This window comes from Rhincodon typus, unplaced genomic scaffold (genome assembly GCF_021869965.1).
Source record: "Rhincodon typus isolate 14 unplaced genomic scaffold, sRhiTyp1.1 hic_rhity00000051, whole genome shotgun sequence".
Lineage (NCBI taxonomy): Eukaryota > Metazoa > Chordata > Chondrichthyes > Orectolobiformes > Rhincodontidae > Rhincodon > Rhincodon typus.
The window spans coordinates 1,592,176-1,593,539 of record NW_025965689.1 but is presented as its reverse complement, the minus strand read 5'-3'; the positions used below and the strand labels follow the sequence as shown (position 1 = coordinate 1,593,539).

At 45.2% G+C, this 1,364-nt stretch overlaps 1 protein-coding gene across 1 annotated transcript in view; it reads right to left on the bottom strand.

The window, feature by feature from the left end:
- The window catches only part of LOC125488123, a 15,031-nt gene extending 14,453 nt beyond the window's left edge, over positions 1 to 578 (bottom strand). The window contains exon 1 of the mRNA XM_048620999.1: positions 533 to 578. Coding sequence (XP_048476956.1) covers positions 533 to 578 — 46 coding nt within the window. The remainder of the gene's footprint in view (positions 1 to 532) is intronic.
- Positions 579 to 1,364: the final 786 nt, after the last annotated feature.

The following is a 1,364-nucleotide window of genomic DNA, read 5'->3' as shown; positions in this document are numbered from 1 at the left end:
AAAATATATAATTCGATACCAATTGAGTCAGATTCAGAAACTGAGTAATAATTGCACAGCTCCATCTAAGGTGCTACTCGAAGATGCTGCAATGTTGACACAGTACATGTTACCAGTTTCCAAAACACGAACTGTTGAAAAGAACAATAGGCACTATTTCAAATGTTCTACTCCAGACATATGATCTGTTAGCTCCAATCTACGTCCTACACAAGATACTTATATTCCCACAATCTTGTCTATGTTTCACTATTCACTACACAATGTCAACAAACAGCGTGAAATAGAATCCAAACAGTAATTTGCATCAGTGTTTACAGATTTGAAAACCAAAAGAATGACCCCCAGCAGCTTCTTGCCGCTATGTCTACCTCAGCAGGCCCACACACAGCCCGAGAAAGGCCTCTCTCTTCCCCGCCAGGCCGCTCACTCCAAGTTCAGGGACCAGTTCCTGCTCCGCTCGGCCTCTTATAAACAGCCCCCGGTTCTCCCTGAACTGAGCCCGAATCAATGCCAGTCTCGGAAGCCCCACCTCTGCGTCCCAGGTTCACACCTCGATGTCCTGCTGGTCTCTCCATTGCGGTCTGTTTCAAACAAACCTCTTCGACTCACGGAGTAAATACTTCTCAACAGCAGCGCTGGGGGAGGGCCTCACGCATGCGCTCCTCTCGTCTGCAACAACCAGCATTGGGGGAAATGGCCAGTATCGCGCATGCGCTGCTATCCCGGATTTTTTTTTTTAAACCCAGTTTGCACACACCGCCGACAGGACACAGGATCATTCATTGCCTGATCTGTCTGCAACAGGCAGGAAGAAAGCGCGGGGTTTAATACAGCCCAGACAAACTGATCAACCGGCCGTGTAATCGTGGTTAATCAATCTTATCAAACCCGCCGATATAAACATCTTCAAAACGAATAGTTACAGAATCCCATTTTTTCGGTACATTTTTATTTCGCCCAGATTGTAAGCAGAACACAATTTGTAATTGAAGCCTGAAATGTCTTTAACAGGTAAATGGAAAGAATACAACATTAAAATATCGCCAGGGGTCCCAGCATCAAAACTAAACAAAATATAATTCCTGGAAGGGTTAATGAGATACATATACTGCAATATGTAACATTAGTGTCTGGACAGAATTCCAACTCGCGGTATGAATTAACGAGATGCAGTTCCATTGACACTCCCCATGTGGTACCTTCCCCATTCTCAGTCTCCGCTCTCGTAAATCACGGCAAGTGTGATATTTGAGTTACTCGAATCAATTCATGTTTAAGCGATGTCTGCACTTGGAACCGGGACAGGAATCATTTGAGACAACAAGGTGCAGGGCTGGATGAACACAGCAGGCCAAGCAGCA